The sequence below is a fragment of the Apaloderma vittatum genome, unplaced genomic scaffold, assembly GCF_000703405.1.
Source record: "Apaloderma vittatum isolate BGI_N311 unplaced genomic scaffold, ASM70340v1 scaffold18915, whole genome shotgun sequence".
NCBI classification, from domain to species: Eukaryota; Metazoa; Chordata; class Aves; order Trogoniformes; family Trogonidae; genus Apaloderma; species Apaloderma vittatum.
Genome location: NW_009717891.1, coordinates 1,658 through 17,176, shown reverse-complemented (window position 1 = coordinate 17,176; position 15,519 = coordinate 1,658). Strand labels below are relative to the sequence as shown.

General features: G+C 39.1%; 1 protein-coding gene across 1 annotated transcript in view; it reads right to left on the bottom strand.

The window, feature by feature from the left end:
- The window catches only part of LOC104274443 (multidrug resistance-associated protein 4-like), a gene marked incomplete at its 3' end in the record, with an annotated part of 72,600 nt that extends 58,803 nt beyond the window's left edge, over window positions 1-13,797 (bottom strand). Inside the window, exons 1-2 of the mRNA XM_009870080.1 lie at window positions 13,713-13,797; window positions 881-960 (exon numbers count right to left, since the gene is read on the bottom strand). Coding sequence (XP_009868382.1) covers window positions 881-960; window positions 13,713-13,797 — 165 coding nt within the window. The remainder of the gene's footprint in view (window positions 1-880; window positions 961-13,712) is intronic.
- Between the last annotated feature and the right edge of the window lie 1,722 nt (window positions 13,798-15,519).

Here is a 15,519-nt window from a genome sequence, read left to right as displayed (position 1 = left end):
TGTATGATTCTATGATTCCTAGAATCATAGAATGTTTTGGGTTGGAAAGGACCTTTAGCGGTTGTCTTGTCCAACACCCCTGCCGTGAGCCGGGACATCTTTAACTAGATCAGGTTGCTCAGAGCTTTGTCCAACCTGACCTTGAATGTTTCCAGGGATGGGGCTTCTGCCACCTCTCTGAGCAACCTGTTCCAGTGTTTCACGTTACCTTTATACAGCATGTTCAATTTTTTTGCAGCTATATCCTTCTGCATTTTTTTTCAAGGAGGATTAATAGCAACTGCAAGAGAAAAACTACCTTCATGTCATATGTAATCCTTTATCCTTTCATTATCATCAAAATCTCAGTGCTTTGTCCATCTTTCTTGTCTGCAGCAACTTATTTCACTTGTTCCTATTAAGGCTATTATATTCACCCTATTACTACTAATCTTTTCTTTGTAAATAGCCACACCTATTTTAATCCAAAATGGTGTGGTAAGCATTTGATTCTTTGTGGAAGTAGACACGTAATTAGGTTAATCTGTGCTATCTTTTCATGTGAGTTGATTGTTTCTTTACTATGGACATATTTCTTATAACAGCAATAAGCTTGCCAGATGGCTAGAGGCAAATCAGGAGCAATTTACCAAGCATGTAGCTACTATGAACTCAAATCTTGACATAATGCAAGCTGTGTACAGCCACTCCTACCTGCCAGTTATTACTCATGTTAGCTTTTTACTGACACATTAAATTTCAACCGCACCTTTCTTTCACAAACAAGTACTTTCATTCAACTCGGCTACATCTGTGACAAATAGCTGATCTTCACCAAAGCATGCAGGAATATAAACTCAGAATGCCGTGTAGAAGTCTTTGACAGTAGCAGCTGAAATACCTGCACAAAGTCCAGAAACGTCAGTGGAAGCAAGTCATCCAGGTGGCCAATATCTTTGGAGAAACGATTTAAGATTCTTCCTACAGAAAGGAGGGTGGAGAAGAAAAACAAGAACAAAGTAAATACAACTCCTGAAAAGATCAAAATATCTTAAACACACCACGTTTTACCATTTTAGTAACAGTTAACAGAAAACAGCTGGAACCTAAAGATAAAAATACACTTTTTGAAACCACCGTGAAGGGAATCTTTTACAATCACCACAACGTACTTTGAAGAAGAATACTTTTTTACAAATGCCTTTCACCCAAAAATAAACTCTTTACTTAAACTGCTAGGAAAAAAATAAAATGAGCTTTGAAGAGAATAGTTCAATAGAATTTAATAGGTGAAACACACACGGTTTACACACTCAGTATGTGCAGGTAAAGGTTTACAGTTCAGAAAACTTAATGCAAGTTTCATCAAGTAATATTAGACAGAATATGCTCTTATCCTTGACTGAAACTCACTAGTGCATGCATGTCCCAGATAGATCACAGTTGATCTAACTGATCCTTTTTAGTATTTCTCTTCCCACCTCTCCACCACTACATGTGGATTCAACTTGCAGGTGCTCCTGAAATAAAATTCAGACAGATTTGCACTCACGCAGCCTTATATTAACACTTACTCAAAACCCTGACAATGCTGATCTTTATTAAAGCTAATAAAACAATTTTTAATCTGCTGTCAGTGAAGCATTTACACTTCTCTATTTTCCCAAGTTCTACTTGAGTGAAAAAATCAGTTATAGCAAGAGTTCTTTAATAATTAAAGTCACAACACTGCCACCCGTACGTGGATTGGTATCTTTCTCTATTAATCAATATCTCTACTCACCAGGAAAGAAACTAAGCTAAGGATGGGAATTCTGGCCTTTTCTAAGGTGTGTAATGCCTGTACATGCATTCACATTGCTTTTTATCTACACATATCTTGATTCAATTATTACTTCTAACTGGTACAAACACATTCACTGCATTGGCAACAAAAGACTTTTTTTTTTCTTTTCAAAGGAGCTCATTAAACTGAAAGTAGTTAAGTTTAAAGTTTCCACAGAGTGTGCTGGAGACGTAATTCAGAGATAAGAGACTGAAGTAACTTCTGTAGCAACCACCATTCTAATTTTGTGTTCTAACATCTGTCTTGGAATTATGAATTTGGTTGCATAACATCAATTTCTTTTTAAAGGGAATTTCTGTTCTACAGCAAGCAACATACCCAAAACATGCCCTGCTCGGGCCTTGGACACAAATCCAAAGAGAGACACCGGGGGCAAACAGTGTGTTCTGCAGTACTTCATTACCAAAGGCCATCACGTGAGGCAGACAGCAGAATTCATCCTGTTTTCAGGCTTCGCACATCGAGAGGAAAGATGTATGGCAGCATAAGACTCAGCAAAATCTCTTTCTTTTGTTTCTACTGGAAATGGCAGCTGTGGATGTTCCCTTTCACTAATTCCATGTTGAGGCTGAAACATCAGAAGGAACCTCAAGGCAATTTTTTTTAAAGTTTCCTTTTGCTGTGATTTCCTTACATGGAGACTGGCCATGAAAGAGTTATCAAGCACGTACTGCATGCATGCTGCAGCTAAGACTTCTTAATATCCCGAAATACCATGTTCCAGGTGATTTTAAAATGAACGAAGACTTTACCGGCAAAAAAAAATCATCCAAAGAGGTGAAATGCTTCCCTCTGACAGAGCCTGCCTTAACGGTCTGTCCAGGAGGGACAGATGAAGGAAACAAGATCACATAACAGATTGGGCTCAGGGTACTAGCAGTCGATGCTTCCAGCTTCGTCACTTGCCTCCTGTGTGACTTCACTTTATTTTACAGAGTGAAGAGCAGAGCAAGGAGAGGTGACCATGCCATGCCTCTCAGTGAATGGCTGCAAGACCCCCTGATGACAAGCCGTACACAACGGCAAAAGATTATTCCCATAGTGAGCAAACTCCATCTTAATTCAGTCTTAGAACCCCCTGTGACTCTTAACCACAAACAAGTTTCATCTGTAGTGGTTTCAGAGTGATAAAAGAAGCTCTTGTGCAAAGGCCATCCCACGCAACACTGCCAGGAGGCAGCAAGGTCATTCAGGCTGTCTATTCTCCACGGCCATAGTGCAGGTCAGGCCAACACCAGCACCTCGAGAAATCAAGCGACGCCTTCGCAATCTCCCTCATCACACAAGTGGAAGGGCATATCCAGACTTGCTCATGGTAAAGCGCTGTGCTCACTCTCATTTATACAATGTGGACAAGGCCTGAGGGGCCAGAGAAGCCATTAAGAAATGCCTGCTGTCATAAGCAGTTTAACTCTTGGGTCATTTCAGTTCCAGCAGTATCATCTTAGAATCCAGTTCTTGGTTCCTTCCCTCTTGTGGCCAAGAGGGCCAGTGGGATCCTGGGGTGCATTAAGAAAAGTGTGTCCAGCAGGTCTAGGGAGGTTCTCCTCCCCCTCTACTCTGCCCTGGTGAGACCACACCTGGAATACTGTGTCCAGTTTTGGGCTCCCCAGTTCAAGAGAGACAGGGACCTACTGGAGAGAGTCCAACAGAGAGCTATGAGGATGATCAAGAGACTTGAACATCTCTCCTGTGAAGAAAGACTGAGCAAATCGGGGCTGTTTAGCCTTGAAAGGTGACGGCTGAGAGGGGATCTTATTAACTTACATAAATACCTGAGGAGTGGGTGTCAAGAGGAAGGGGACAATCTCTTCTTAGTGGTGCCCAGCAATAGAACAAGAAACAATGGGTTTAAGTTAGAGCACAGGAAGTTCCACCTCAACATGAGGAAAAACCTCTTCACTGTGAGGGTGACAGAGCCCTGGCACAGGCTGCCCAGGGTGGTTGTGGAGTCTCCTTCTCTGGAGACATTCAAAACCCACCTGGACGCGTTCCTGTGTGACCTACTGTAGGCGATCCTGCTCTGGCAGGGGGGTTGGACTAGATGATCTTTTAAGGTCCCTTTCCAATCCCTAATATTCTGTGATTCTATGATTCTATTGAAGAATCACTCGTTAAAGTTGTTCAAATTTCCACATTTTGAGTCCTGGTTTTGGGGGGAGGGTTCGGCAATTTTTTGAATTGAATAGAACAGGACTATTTCAGTTGGAAGGGACCTACATTTTGATCGTGTAGTTCAACTGCCTGACCAGTTTAGAGCTGACCAAAAGTTAAAGCATGTTATTAAGGACGTTCCCCAAATGCCTCTTAAACACTGACAGGCTTGGGATATCAACCACCTCTCTAAGAAGCCTGTTTCAGGGTTTGATCACTCTCTCAGTAAAGAAATGCTTCCTAATGTTCAGCCTAAATCTCTCCTGGAAACGCAGCTTTGAGCTATTCTCATGTGTCCTATCATGGGAGAAGGCATCAGCAGGAGACATGACAGCCTCAAATCATTTCCTGAGCAACCTTATGCTGCAAGCATGATAGAGATCAATGCCGCTGTTTTCAGGGGTAAAAAGGTGGCCTAGACAAAAATGAGAGCTGCAGAATACTTGCCTTCATTCTACACACCAAGAGCAACTGTGGCAATGTTCTCCTCCACAGCACCATTTTCTCCAGTGAAGTTCTTTGAGGAATACAGTTATGAAGGAAAATTTAGCTCACTTGAGCCAGCCTCTGTAATCGTTGGGTCTTACTATCTCTTCTGTATATCCACTAACCACCAACTACTCCAGTTCCCATTGCTAATGAAGCTGCTAGTTAATTGCCAAAACTGTATTTTTGGCAATTGCCTTATGAAATTGTTAAGTATAACTGTTTCTACAGTGCTTTGACAGAGCTGCAAGCTGCCACTAAAAAAGTGAAAAATAATCTGATGTTATCAATAAAACACGAATACACGCCTAATCCTCTTTAAAATGTAAACATACTAATTCTATAAAATGTCATGGACTAAAATATGAGTAAGCAGAAGAAATAGTCTATCAAAAAGGCAAACCTTGAAAGTTGGAACCTTTCACTGTCCACCTGACACAATCAAAGCAGTGGGGATGTGAGCTAGCCGCCTCTCAAATAAACATTCAAGTTAATCTCCGGTAGCAGAACTTTTCTTTTTCAGAATTTTCAAGTTATTGAAAAAAAGTAATTTATGGTCTACGTAGTGTTTGCACATAGTAATTCTAGAAAACGAAACCTGAAGTGATTAAGGGTACAGAAATACCTAACTTCTTCCTAAGATGTCCACACACATCTCTCCCCTTGTAACGCTAATCCAGTGACCATTAATGCTTTTCTACTGCTACAAGTATGCAACAAAGCTACAAGCCCTAGTCTTATTTTTGTTGCTGCTGTTTTTTCAACAATATCACCCCAGTGACTGTGCAAGAGAAAACGCAGGCCTGGAGACATGGTATTCAGTGATTCTATGCATTTCAGATCCTGTTCATACGGATACAAGTGAACTCCCATTTTATTGAGCACGTCCTATGCAGAACAAGCTACAATATCTCACTAAAGCCAGCAAGTTCCCTCACCATATAGCAGAGAGAGAGCAAAGTACCTCCAAGCAGAAGTGCTCTGCTTTGGAAATATCCGCAGAATGTCCCATAGCCATCATGGTATTGCATCCAGAGAGATTGCTACATTTATAAGGATGTCTACAAGTAAATGAGGTCTATTTCGCAAGGTATGAAGACACAACTGTTTCCACTTACTGGAAGCACAGTAAATCAGTGGCTTGCTTATTTATACATTATTAAACATGCAAGAAGAAACATTCCAGATATGAAAGTTAACATGGCCATTTTCAGTCAGGACTCAAACTGCTTACAGTTACAACTACAGTTTCTACTAGAATTTTCAAACCTAACTTTTGGGGATGGTTCTTGAGATTAAAGAAACCATTCCACCTGCTATTAAAGAAAGGCAGGGCCTGCACAACTCGACTCATCTCCCTGCCAAAATATTATTCTTCTCACCAAAACTTCTAATATCCTTCTCTCTCAAACTTACAGACTATCAACATTACCTTCCCACAGCACTTCCTACTTCCAAAACCTACAAATTCCCTAAGTGAGCAATTCTGTGATATAGATACATGTCATGAGACAGTAACTCTTAGGCTTAGTTGAGCATTTAAAATTTACAAAAATTTTCAAGCTCACTTAATACTTGTACTCTTTATTTATGCCAATGAATTTCAGACTGGGCTTCAAAAGCAAAAAGCAAATATTAAATTTCATTAAACCATTAACAAAAAAAGTGATTTAAGAAATCAACAATTAAGTATGCCAAACCTACAGCATCCAAATTTCTGAACAGTATCTGCTCTTTCAGTAATTCTCAGGCTTCCATGTGGTATGCAGCATCAGTAGCAAGCTGCAAAAGGAAACATGCTCTATCCAACAGTCCTGTGTTTGTTTTTACATCAAATTACTTAATCAGAACACACACTGTTGTTAAGATTTCTTCTGAAGTAATTAAATAACTATTCAATGCCAATAAATCACAGTTAAATAAGGGTCTGTCACCAAAGTGCTATGTACACATTTCAGACTATTTAATGGTCAAATACTTGGCAGTATCAAAGTTAAACAATGACTCATTAAACCTCCTCCACTACACAATAGTTAGGCTAAACTTGAAGTGAAAGAATCAAAACTCTTTTGTTCTCCATGAAAAAGACATCAAACCTCAGTATGTGATACTCTTTTCTTCCTCACTCTGTAAACTGCTTTAATTGCATGAATCAGAATGTGTTCAGGTGCTACATACCCACTTTGCTCCTGCAGGTGCCTACTGGTACTTTGGAATAGATGTTCAAACCTATCATCCCAATAATGAAAACACTTGACAGTGTGCCACACCTATTTAAAATGTTTATACATACTTCTCTATGAAAGAAATATAATCCAAACTGAATCAACACTTAGGATGTAAACATCAGAAAAGAAAAGGACTTTTTTTTTGAAACAAGAAACTAGGATCCTCCACTGGAACAGCCAAATGCCACCAATAGTATTTAATGTTGTGCAACCTAAATTCCAAACATCAAGGACCCTAAGAGCAGCAGCACATTATTTCTAAATGTATTTGGCATTTCTAGCATACTTTGTTGGCCAGTGCATTCACTGAAATACTTCTGCAAAACAGAATAGAGTGGGCAGACTGATTTTATATACCTTGCAGAGTTTAAAAAGCCTTTATACTCCCTTGCTCCATCACACACTGCAGAAACACTTTCTTGATACTTTTCTAGTCCACCAATTTGCCTCTTTGGAAAAGAAAAAGTTTTAAGAGGAGGTCCTTCTAGGGATAGAAAGCTTTTGCCACTTGCATGTGTACACATGCACACAAATGCATGCTCTTGGAATGTTTTTCCACTCAGATATCAGGCCAACCCTCAAATCCAGGGAATTTTAATTGCATCACACTTTAGTTCAATAAACAAATGTTATTAGTAAGTACTGCTTTGCATAATAACCTAAACTCCTTCATGGCAATTGGCCTAAGTATAAATTTTCACGTGTAAATACGCTGCATTTGCCTGGTGGGGAAAAAAAAAATATTCAAAATCTCTTTATCTACCAAACACTCTGCCACTGCCCAGCCTCCATGAAGAAAAAGTAACAAATTAAACACTATTATCTCCCACTCCTCCTGCACACTTAGAGAAATCTGTCTGAAAGCCCTAGGAAGGGATTCAAGAAGGAACTTAAGCGACACATTTATAACCAAATGTAAGCAACCCCAACCGGAATTGCACTTTGCTTGAAGGCAGTCGTGCCACAGAGACGCTCTCCCAGTCTGAGACAACTTTAATTTTGAGGGACCCATGGCAGACAGCCGGAAGCACACACTTCGCTGCCACCTACTTCACCCCGCGAGGAGGAGAAGGCCCCTCCAAGCACTGCCAGGAGGCAGAGCTGGGGCCCACATGAAGGTGGCCACCGCCACGGCTCAAGGGTGGCCACCGCTTGTTACAAAACACCGTCCCCACCCTTCGTCCCAGGGAGATGCTCTACAAGAGACCGCACCTCAGCTTGTGTGCATGCAGGAGTATCATCTCACCCTAAAGAGAGAAATCACATGCTTCAACAGTCCCAATTACAGCTTATAAAACTGAAGCAATTTCAAACATCCACATGGCAGTAAAATAATGCTTAGAAGTATATATGTGGTAATAAAATCATAGTCAAAGGTAGGAGCAAAAGAAATAGCTGCACAGAACTGGGTACATTTAACCACCCATCAATTTAACTACATTGAACATGTTTCCCATTCTGTCAGCAGTATAAAATGACAGCTCCCCGTGTATCTTGCTGTTAAGGTATGGCATTCAGCGACTGATAAGTCTTCACCCGTGCTCAGTTCACACACACACACACTGGAAGAAGAGAAAAAGAAAAGAAAAAAAAAAAGTACTGCAACTACAAGCAGCCTTCCGTTTCATCAAAGCAGCGACAAAGTGGATTGTCCATATCAAATGTTGGCAGGAAGCAGACATTACATCAACCTTGTAAAACACAACTATGAAATCAACAAAATAATTAAAGATGGATTACCAACTTTGAAAGGAATTGTAAGTTTGTGAAATATTTCTTCAGAAAGAAATCTGGAAATGCATCTCCTGCATAGCTGTCAATTACTGATCTACTCTGGCTTTTCTTCCATATTTCTACAAAGAAACGTCAATAGGTCTGTTATCTTTTTTTAATGTATATTTAGCACCACATGTCTACACAAACTGCCATATACAGCATTACTGTCTTCCCCACAGGCATCCTATAAATATAAATAAGAAATTTTACCCCATCTTTTTTCTTTAGCAGCCTGAAACTGACAGGAATATTATCACTTTCTTAGACATTTGCAAATAGGCACAGTGGTGCTGGGCCAAAATATGCTGAGATCATAATATCCATTTATCTAAACTGCCAGCATGTAATGAATTCAGGTGGGATGCCTTCTATCCAAATTAATTTACTACTTGAAAAGGACTTTTTACACAAATGCTGTCAAACAAGAAAACAGTTAGGAAACGAGAAGAAAACGTGAACACTGTGTTTGATCTTATTTTTAAGTGTAGGATTTAAAGAAAGAAAGATAGCTATGAGGAAGATAAGGATGGAAAACAGACTTCTTCGGAAATGAATTTCTATTTTTGCTGCTGATGGAGATGTCTACAATACCTAGCAAAATGCATTGATCCTAACTGTACAGTTGTTTCTTGAGCTTTCCAGTCAACTGAAAACACATCATATTTTAATGACCTACTGATCAGAATTACTCTGCTTGTAGAAAATCAAAATAGGTCAATATTCTGTGCAAGTTGACTTTCCGTCTTTCTCAAACTGCTTTCATGAGAAATCCTGAAATATCTTCTGCATTGTAACTTCCTTTCAGACTATATATCATTACAATAATCCAAGTTGGCTACAATTTCAGCTGTAATTTGTAAAATAGAACTTAACTTGGGTGCTGTATTATACTTGTTAACAAAACAATCTCTTTCACAAAGGCATGACAGATCTGAAATAATATATTCATTAGGAATTTTCAAATTATTGATCCCTGCAATGATATCCCCTGCCCCAATAATTAACATTCACATGTTATCGGAATCATTCAAAAGAACAAATTTCTGGCTATATAACAGTTTTATCTCATAACCTCAGTACAAAGCTACATCTCTGCATCACAATTAGAATGACAATAAAAGCAGACACCTGCACACCTGGCCTTCCCCCCTGCTCAGCCCCAAATCCCTGGTTTAATATTAAACCCTCCATACGATGAGGATTGCTAGAACAAAGTTCTAATAATTCCAGAAGTCAAGCTCTGGATATTTTTTCTATTTATTTTTAAACTCATTTTTAATTCACTGGAGCTATTTTAATTTATCCTAAGTTTAATGAATAAAGTGCACATTTAGACATACTCAAAATGAACTAAAAAAACACCAACACCCATGTACTGCCAAAATACAGCACATCTTAACTTCTGTTGTATTCTACACATAAGCAACTGTGTATTTTTAAACTACACAGTCCAAATGAACAACAACAACAAAAAGCATTTATACAGAGGAGGGGATACAGGAAGAGTTGACACTGGCCTCCTTCCCCCTCCTGAAGGGAAAAAAAATTATTAAAAGGTAACCACTTCCAACTTCTTATCAGCTGGCCTTTAAAAAGATGTCAAGTTGTACACTATCTACAGAATTTTCTGTTGATTTACACCACCTTCTTTTTCTATTTCAGATGTAAATTTACCTACTTCAACTTCTCACCACAATACAAGGCATAACTATAATAGAAACCTGGAACAGTGTATATACAAAATATAGTCCTATACTGGTGCTTTACTAGTAAGATTACGAATTTAACTCCTTGCTAAACTATTCAACCACAAACACATCCACTTCTGAAAGAGCATTTGTGTAGTCTAGTTCTCCTTTCTGCTATAAACCAAATTTGGGTTGAAAATATGTCCCAAGTGCTGTTCTGCTGACAATGAATTAAACTGAACACTATAGGAATTGAAATATCTGGAGTATACTCTTGTCAGAATTTTTGCATGAGAGGAAAAAAACAACTTGTAGAGCTACTTTCAGATTTGGCGGTTATATATAAATGTACATCAATACAAAGATTAAAACAAAAATGGAAATATATTTCACCTTTCTGGTAAAGCTTTTCCAACAACAAAAAAGAGGACTTTTCCTGTGCTATTGATACTATCAAGACAAGATTCAGAATAGGCTTTAAATACAGTATTTAAGAAAATATTGGGAGGGTGAAATCTCACATAGCTCTTACAAACGTGCTCATATTTGTTCATTTTCTTACCGTTCCATCACCTGAAGATAATTCACTGAATAAGAATCTTAATTTTGCCTTTTTAAGACTTTTTTTTTTTTAGGTATGAAGGTTAGAAGGGCTCAATCATCACTCAGTCTAAGACAACAGTAACCAAGTAGGACATTACTGAAATCTTCAGGGGAAACTGCTATCTGGCTGACACAGTTACCACTCAGAAAACAAATTCTGCCCTGTCCCCTCCCACACACAAGAGAATGATTCTGATGTAGTCCATCCATTTTCTTCCTTTTCTGAAATCACAGAAAAAGAATTCTATCCGGACTGTTGCTGTGAAAGCCAAGCCTTCTGGCTTCTACCTGGCCCATCCACTTTGAGGATAAAGCCTTTGGGCAGCTCAAACACCTAAGGCATTTCATGTCTTCATCTGACTTTGTAAACCTTCGTCTTCTGCCTGGTGTGTTCCTTCAGTTCAATCATCTTCTGGAAAAGGTGTATTGTTTGGCAAGGAGAGATTCTCTCTAAAAGTTCGTTCATTACGTACCCATGTAATGATTTCTGAAACACGTCTTCCTTTTTAACTACTCATACTATAAAAAAAGCCACTGCAGCAACACGGATTTGGCTATCCAGAATTCACAACAGACGACGCTGGATAGTTTTCAGCGGGTTTTCTTCCCATCCCACATGAAATTTCATTACCGCTGAACTCAACAGAAATTCTGTTACAACTATAAGGAATTTAGAACTGTCTCTCTTCTAGTTTGCTGTGCAAATAATCAAAGCGTTTGCTTGGAAAATTTGCCGTGTGCTAAACAAGACATCCCCTTACGGAATTAAAAAATTTTGCTTCAATATGGGACATTTTAAACCACATGTCAGAGCACAGACATGGAAAATTTGGAAACAACTACACTCACAACTTAAGTGCCACTCACAAAGCCACAAAAGAAGAAGATGTTGGGAAGCCTCTTTGCAAGGGCACAGCTAAACCCAGGGATCAGGACACTAACAGGAGAGGAGGTGAAGGCTGGGCAGAGACAGAAGGGAATGGGTTATTTTTACCAGTCATGGAGCATGCACAGAGTGTGGGTTACCCATCACTCCAGCAAGCGTGTTAATTGCTCTACTAGAGGCAATTCTGCGGTAGGGCCTCATTCAGACTCTGCTCTTGAAGCTGGTCGCCCCTTGGATGAATCAGTAAATACGGATGGCAGCGGAAGAAGGCAAATGAGCATGTGCCTGAAGGCTACGGCAATCAGCACAGGAAGAACTACATCTGGATTTAAATCCACCATCACCACTCCTTTTCTCTTTTTTTTTGGCCTCATTCGGGGCATGGAATGGATTGTTTCCTGCAGAGCAGGCTGTAGGGTATAAGGAGGGATGACTTCACCTCCTCTTCGTTTTTGTGATTGCCTCCAAAATCCACTTGCCAATCTTGCCTGAGAAGCAACCAAAAATCTTTTGTCTCAGAAAAGCTGATGGCAACCACATTCCAAGTTTTTTCTTCAAGCAAGGAGTGCTGTCCAAAGGAGCCTAGATATAGTCTGACAATGCATTTTCTTTGGCCATCAGCTTCTGGGGAAAAAATATCACTATACTGTAAACTTCTTTACAGCCTAAACTATAATTAACTTCACTGGAAGTGAAATGTGAGGTATAATGTGCAATCAAATGAGAAAAAGCCAAAATATGATCTCTACTGTATATCATATTCATTTATATTACAAGAAAGAAATTTTAATAATTAGGTGGAAAGTTATATTGCACTGCATTTGACTTTACTGTACCCTCACTACTAGGCAATTATTACAAAGGTTCAAGTCAAAACCCAAAAACATACTAGGACTAAGCAGCTGCAAATAAGGAGTAAGTAGCTGCTGCTAACCATACTAAAACACTAGTAGTGTATAAATTAAAATGAAAGAACCTTTAGACTAGGTAGAAGGTATATATCTACAAGAACCATGTTCCTGCAGAAATATACCTTATATTCATTCCCCCAGATTTTTTGACAGCTGAATTCTAGAGGTTAAATTATTTTTAAAACATATGCTTATATACACATTACTTAAAATTAAAGGAAAACCTAACAGAGCCCTATCATTTTCTATTTTTTCATGACTGTTAAGTAATAAGAAAGAAATTAGAATGATAAACATAAATACACTATCAGCAACATTTCTTCACTCTTCTATAAACAAATAAGAAAACTCACACACAGTAAGAAAAAAAACGGCTTGAAATGACTGAACAGTCATTCAAGCAAAAGTGAATACAATTTACCATTTAATATGGCTTTGTTCAATTCAAAGACAAGACTTCACTGTGAAGTTCTGACTTACAGCTGTCCAGCACTATGAACTCCTAAATAAATAAACAGGTAAAAATAGAAGAGTGCCGTCCACAACAAGGGACTCCCAAGAATGCTGCCATTTGTTATTTACATGACAGAAACACCCCAAAGAGGATTAATATATCTGAAGCGGGAGGCAGAGCCTCACTAGGATGCACGCTGGGCTATCACGTAGCCAGCAGCATGCCCTGCCCTGAAGAGTTTATTGTGTTAGTTAAGAGAAACCAGCACAACTGACTATAAAAGGAACAATGAGCAAAGGGAAGATGTAGCAGTAAGCTGGAACAGAAAGTCGCAGGACAAGATATGTGCCTTTTTGCTGTTGGCTTGTTTTCTGTTGTGTTTTTTAAGTAGAGGAAAACAAAGGGGTCAGGGAATTAATGAGTTTCTCCACCCATAAATTTAACTACTGTCAGTGTATAGTTATACTGTGGTTACAATGATACTGGTGTATCTCAAGAGATGATTTTAAGACGAAGAATCAGCTTGTGGATGAACTTTACTGCACAGAGAGCAGGAAGTTACAAAGATGTAAGCACAAGAGATAAGAACCAAAACGATGATGGAGGGAGGAAAAAAAACATGAATGTGTCAACAGCTCCAGTTACCAGGTGCAGAAACAGTAGAAGCTTTGCAAGGGATGAGAGCCAAACATGGCACAAACGAAGCCACACTCCTTTCTCCACCTCCTCATACATTCCCTCAAAGTACATCAGGGCCCTAAGATCAAGAAAAAGCTTTCTCGCCATCTGGCCCTAGGAAGGAGCTGCAAGAAGAACTGTCAAAAGGTGAGCTGGTAGTAACAGTCGCAGAAGTTGACCAAGTCAGGATGTTCGGGTACTGAGGGAGAGCGCTGCACATATTGCAATGAATTTCTGCCCCGTGCAGACTGGCTGCTTGCATGTGTCCTCTACTTCATCCTCCACTTCACTCCCTGCATCTCCGCTCCCCATCTCCTCTCCTTCTTCCTTCAGCATTGCTTCTTGTGTGTCCCCCTCACCATGGGATAGCACAAGTTCTGAATGATGAATAAGCATGCTTGAAAAAGAGGGGGAACGTCATCCCATGCACAAGAACGAAGGCATGGAGCTTGACACGGCGAGGCATAAGCTAGGAAGTATGGTGTTTGGGACAAAGCAAGTGAGAACAGAAGGTGAACAGAAGGTGGCTGCAATGCTTAAACTAGCGGAGTGCCTGAATTAATGTTTTAGAAATGCATGGTGACAAAAAGAGATGGACAGGGGAACTACAATAACCACACATGAGCCATAAAGACAACAGGGGGGGTGTGCTACACTGAAAAACATGGGAACATCATACAGCAAATGAGAGATTAGGTTCTGAAATAGTTCCCAAATTAAAACTGTGGAAGCCAAAAGCCACTGTCACAGTCACCTGAAAGGAGATGGCAAAGTGCATCCAGGCCATACTGCATCACAGGTGTTTGATACATACAGACCATTAACAAGGTTGTACTTAGATGAAGCGAAACTCGCTATCTATTGAGAGAGATGCCTTCAGAGAACAATTCAGAGGATTTTAGTTACTTCTTGCTTACTTCTTGCCCTTACAGGAGCATTTCTCACTTCGTCAGCTACAGAACTGCAGGGGAAACAGCTGGTTGCATCTCAAGTAAGTCTTTAGACTAAACTCCAATTAGTTTGCTTTACTTCATTCACATGGCGTCTTAGTATTTCACAAGACCAATTAAAATTTCAGATAGAAGAATTCCGAGTAAATATTTCTTTCTTTTTTTCAAAATAGATACGGCCTTCTTTGAGCCTTAACAGTTCACTTCTTTATGCATTCCTTTTGTTTCTCTGACATCCAACTCATCATGATTTGGTTTCGCTTTTTTAAATCAACAGTTTCTCTGCTGAAACTACATTAGACACATTAGGATGAAGGAAGTTCCGACTGGATAACTAGAGGAACAATGCAAAAACTATGACAAAAATACCCATCTTTGAGGTATTCATATCCAGTACATAAACCACTATAAAATCTTCTCATAGCACAAGTTATACTTTGAAATAAACACCACAAATTTTGCAAATAATGACTAATCATAATCTAATCCCAGTTGGTTTGGGTAAGGCTGTTTCAAAATAAGTGCTTTGCCATTAAAAAAGGCATTAACCAAATCTTTGAGCAGAATTAAAATGAAAAAATACACATATAATGAAATTAATTGACAGAAAAATGTCTTGTGTTTTTCCTTTCTTCTTCTCAAAATAGTATGAGGACAGAACTTGATAATAGATCAATTTGTGGATACAGTGTTAAAACATAGGAAACAAAGTATAACTTCAAGCAAAAAAACCCACAGAAGGCAAATTTGTGTCAATAAACCAACCACTATTAATATTACAGAGTAGTAATTAGGAACAACTTAGCATTGTAGATATTTAATTACAATATTGAGAGAACAAATGTTGGCTCTGATGGTTTTAAAAATGTAGCTTAACTTT